Raw genomic sequence first — 4,475 nt, forward strand, 5'->3', positions numbered from 1 at the left:
TGAGATCACAAGATCATTTATCCCAGGATCTCGAGAAAATGGAAGTCATTACTTCCGTCTTCCTGAGATAATTACATTTATCTCAGTCATGACCTCGACAAAATCACTTGTACTGTCAAAACCGTTTTCTCAAGATCTTGGGATGAATTATCTTGTGATCACGGGATGAAGGAATGGTAATATCAAGATCCTGAGATAAATGATCTCGTGATCACGGGATGAAGGAATGGTAATATCGAGATCCTGAGATAAATGATCTCATGATCACGGGATGAAGGAATGGTAATATCGAGATCCTGAGATAAATGATCTTGTGACCACGGGATGAAGGAATGGTAATACCGAGATCCTGAGATAAATGATCTCGTGATCACGGGATGAAGGAATGGTAATATCGACATCCTGAGATAAATGATCTTGTGATCACGGGGTGAAGGAATGGTAATATTGAGATCCTAAGATAAATGATCAAGTGATCTTGACAATGAAGATTGGTTCGTTTTTTAATGGCCTCAATGAGTCGCCGTACTGTTCTGCTAGTTTTTCTTTCCTAGATTTTTCTGCAAGAGGCTTAGATAATGCTATCTGATGCATTTCTGTTATTCACAACACAGTATTTGGTATTTTATATACGTTTAGAATATAATAAGCATATTCCTCCGTAATTAAATCAACTGTACAATGATAAACAGTGAATATCATTGAAAACATGGAACATCGGAATAGGTTTTTTACATACACCTAATATTCTAGAATAACTATAAAGAATAGTTCAGAATACAATCAGAATATTAAATACACATTTGCAAATTATTTTTGTATTCATGTTTTTATTACTCTGGTTGAATAAAAATCACATCAACATACTGTATAAATTAATAAGGAGGAACAGATTTACCCAAATAACTTCCTTTAGGTAGTTTATTCCTTCATTTTGACCTGTGTTATTATAGTTCTAATTACAGTGTTTGTGTCCATTGTGAACCTTGATGCAATCTATCTTCTAAACCCAGTGAAAAGAACTGTGCTTCACTTAGAATGTAATGAAATAACACACAAGGAGTCACAACACCAACAACTTGCTATATGATGACATTATGAAGATACTGAATTAATAGTGTTTGTTACACGGAATGTTTGTCTCAATCAAGAGGGGCTATTGCCGGAGTAGTGCACTGGTTTATGAAATTTAGACTACCCACTCTTGGGGTCACGACAAGGGAGGAGATAGGGGGGTAGTGGGCTGCAAAAGGAAAGGACAATAAAATGGGTTATATTTCTAAGTTACTGGTTAACTGGGAGCCTCCCAAACCTACATTTTAAAACATCTTTTTAAAAAAAAATCCCTCCAGTGAAACAATCTATTGTACAGTGCTGTAGCAATACACTCACAAACCAACCTTTACACACCAGCAATTGCAACACGACAGCTTACCAACACATTACTTTTTGACGGACAGGGAATAAACACTCAGAAAGTTCATAACCCAGAACATTCACACATCTATGGCAATGCCGTGCTTTGTGGAAATCATTTCCCTGGTGCCTGTCAGGTACATGAGTACTGAACAGAGGTGAGGTAATGATGCAGTGATTGCTACGTACAGCCAGTAGGGCACAGGAGCTGTACTTCCAAATGGACAGAACCAAAGTCCATGGCGGATACCGTCTCGCACGTGGTGAGAGGCCAAGGAAATAAAGAGCATCCAAGGAAGGAAACACCAGGAGTCCTTTAGCTTGCAAATCCACATGAGGAATTTTAGAGAGATGCATGCAGCTGGGATAAGCGTGGAGCAGTGAAGAGGGGGTCTTTGAGGAAGATGCAGAGCAGCCTAGGAAGAAAAAAAAAGATGCTTTATAAAAATTTAAAAAATAGAACTCACACACACATATTTGTATTTAATTTTTTGATTAATTTACTGTTATAGGTACATTTTCATTTGGCAACAGATTTTATGGCACTGCAGTATTGCATACAAAGAACTGCGCACTGAATCTGGTGCAAACAGATGTATTCCAATGTTATGGTCTTGTTCTTGCTAAACTTTGCTTTAATTGAAATATTCCCCACAAAGCAAACCACTGCTATTGTAATCCTCACATGGTACAGTAGTGTTGCCAGTCAATTTCCAATTGTTACACGGTAGTCATAACTCTCCTCAGTCTCTGTATCCATTTCAGTGTTGGCATAACACATTGTAACAGATACCCAATTTTAAAACATAATATAATAAAAGCAAATAAGGTGTTTATTACTTACTTTAAGTGAAAGAGAGCCAGCTAAATAGAAGTGGTCAAGATCGATGACAGAGGCAAGAAAACCGGCAAAAATTACTTCACAGAAGTCACTCTTCTTCCGTATTCCAATGACGATGGCCCAAGACCACAGGCCCACCACACCGTGAACCGCATTGTCCGAAAGAGCCCTGAGCCAATCATTGTGCTGGATGAAAGAAAACTCCAGAAACCTATCCGCAAAAAAACAGAACATCCCCAGTCCTGTGCTGGCTATGATGGAGGCAGTGCTGAAGGTCTGCAGGAGGGCACGGGCCTTTTCTGTCTCTGTAGCCATTGTAAGCGCAGCCATTTCCAACTTGTTGAATTTTCTATTAAATAGGCGTCATCCATGGCAATTTAGTATCGAATCATTCTGTAACACAAAAAGTGAAAGCTAGCCCAAATGTAATGGGAAACATGATGGCTGCTTCTGTGCTGCCAATCAAAAACTAGCAGCTAGGTTTTTCAGAGTAAAAAGATGTCAGCATTCTACTCCACCCAGTAAAAGAAACTGAAAACTCATTGTTGCCTAATTATAGTACTGTTTGCAGTTCCTGGCATTATTCTTTTTTAATAAAAACAAAAACAAAGACATGCACTATTCATTTTAATTCTGCGCTTTATTTATTTACTTATTTTTACTGAAGATGTCGCATGCATTTTATCATAACGTATTGTACTGTACTGTACTTCATCATTTATCAAAACGCCAAGTGTTGCTTTTTCTTGTGATGATATTGACGTTTGTGTCCGAAGCGCATTCAAAGTGTTCTGCTCACTGGCACTCAGCGGTACTACACCTCCCAGACTCCATTGGGTGGACACTGCAGGGGGTTCTAAGGGCACAGTGAAAGCTAGCGTGTCTATTATATCATGTTTCTGAGGTTCCAAGTAAACTTTGGGCTTCAGCTCTGTTATTTGTTATTATTAATAATACTTTTTCAGATAGTGAAAATAATCCCAACCGAATGTGACATAAGTGCGAACTAAAACACATTTGGTGTATCGAGTTTGAATTGAATGTATGGGATTCTTTATCCAACGCCGACTGAGATGATTAGACTAGAGACAAATCCAAATTATGTAACGTAGCTATTCCGTCTATTAAATATACTGTCATTCACAGAACTTCAATAAGTCAAAGACTGGCCTGGCTTTATTTATGCAGTCCAATGAATATTATTATTTTAAAAAATAACAGTTTTTTGACTGACCATTGACTGGTTGCTGCAGTCTGTCAGAAACGTGACATTTTTTATTATTCACCTATATTTATGATTATTATTATTATTATTATTATTATTATTATTTATTTATTTATTTATTTATTTATTTATTTATTAGCAGACGCCCTTATCCAGGGCGACTTACAATTGTCACAAGATATCACATTATACAGATATCACATTATTTTTACATACAATTACCCATTTATACAGTTGGGTCTGTGATCATTGGGAAAAAAAACGTATACCAATTGGCTGTTTGTTAACGAATGGTTGAAATATCTAACGACAATAAAGAATCAACAGGTTTCACGGTGGTCGGCAGTTTACAAACGCAAATTCTCGAATACAAAATAATATTAACAAAAGCCAATACCCACCTTACACGCTGCAGCTCAGCCAGTCTTCCTCTTCCACAAGACAAACAAAAAAGGGCAACCTCCTGTCGACAATTATTGGGCAGAAACATCTTAGTCTCACCTGATTGGTTACTGTTGTTGTCAATCAGAAATTTAGGCATCAAAGCAGGGAAGTGAAATTAGCAGTTGCTATGCGATGTAGTTTCTACTGCTGTATGGAATGCCCCATCTAGTGGTTGGTTGTGAGAACGCCTTAAAAACACAATTAAATTTAAGAGGTCGTCATAATATCAGCTCATGCTCATATGAAGTAATTAGGCCCTGTCGGTCGTTTTTTCTTAATTATAATGATATTCAAACTAATTCAGAAATTGAATGCATGACGTTTCTCTGAAAATGTGTAATATTTCATTCAATATACCTAAAGAGAAGCTGTGAAACATAGGATGTAAGTGGAACAGTGTGGTGCTGTTAGCTTTAGTCTGATGGGTCTATGGAAGAAACCTCATAGCCACCACATTACAACTGCATCTCCAGGAACTATCCATTACAACATGGATATACAGAAACATACTCTTGCTTCCTACTTTTCAATGGGAGTGGTGATGACGGG

At 37.4% G+C, this 4,475-nt stretch overlaps 1 protein-coding gene across 1 annotated transcript; it reads right to left on the reverse strand.

Moving 5' to 3' along the window:
• Positions 1–802: 802 nt before the first annotated feature.
• On the reverse strand, positions 803–3,978 carry LOC131699038 (transmembrane protein 267-like). Its single transcript, XM_058994461.1, has 3 exons — positions 3,884–3,978; positions 2,261–2,650; positions 803–1,832 (listed from the first exon to the last, which is right to left on the reverse strand). Exons 2-3 carry the CDS (start codon positions 2,585–2,587, stop codon positions 1,497–1,499), a joined length of 663 nt encoding a protein of 220 aa, XP_058850444.1. The 5' UTR covers positions 2,588–2,650; positions 3,884–3,978; the 3' UTR covers positions 803–1,496.
• Positions 3,979–4,475: the final 497 nt, after the last annotated feature.

Source organism: Acipenser ruthenus, chromosome 2, assembly GCF_902713425.1.
Source record: "Acipenser ruthenus chromosome 2, fAciRut3.2 maternal haplotype, whole genome shotgun sequence".
Classification (NCBI taxonomy): domain Eukaryota; kingdom Metazoa; phylum Chordata; class Actinopteri; order Acipenseriformes; family Acipenseridae; genus Acipenser; species Acipenser ruthenus.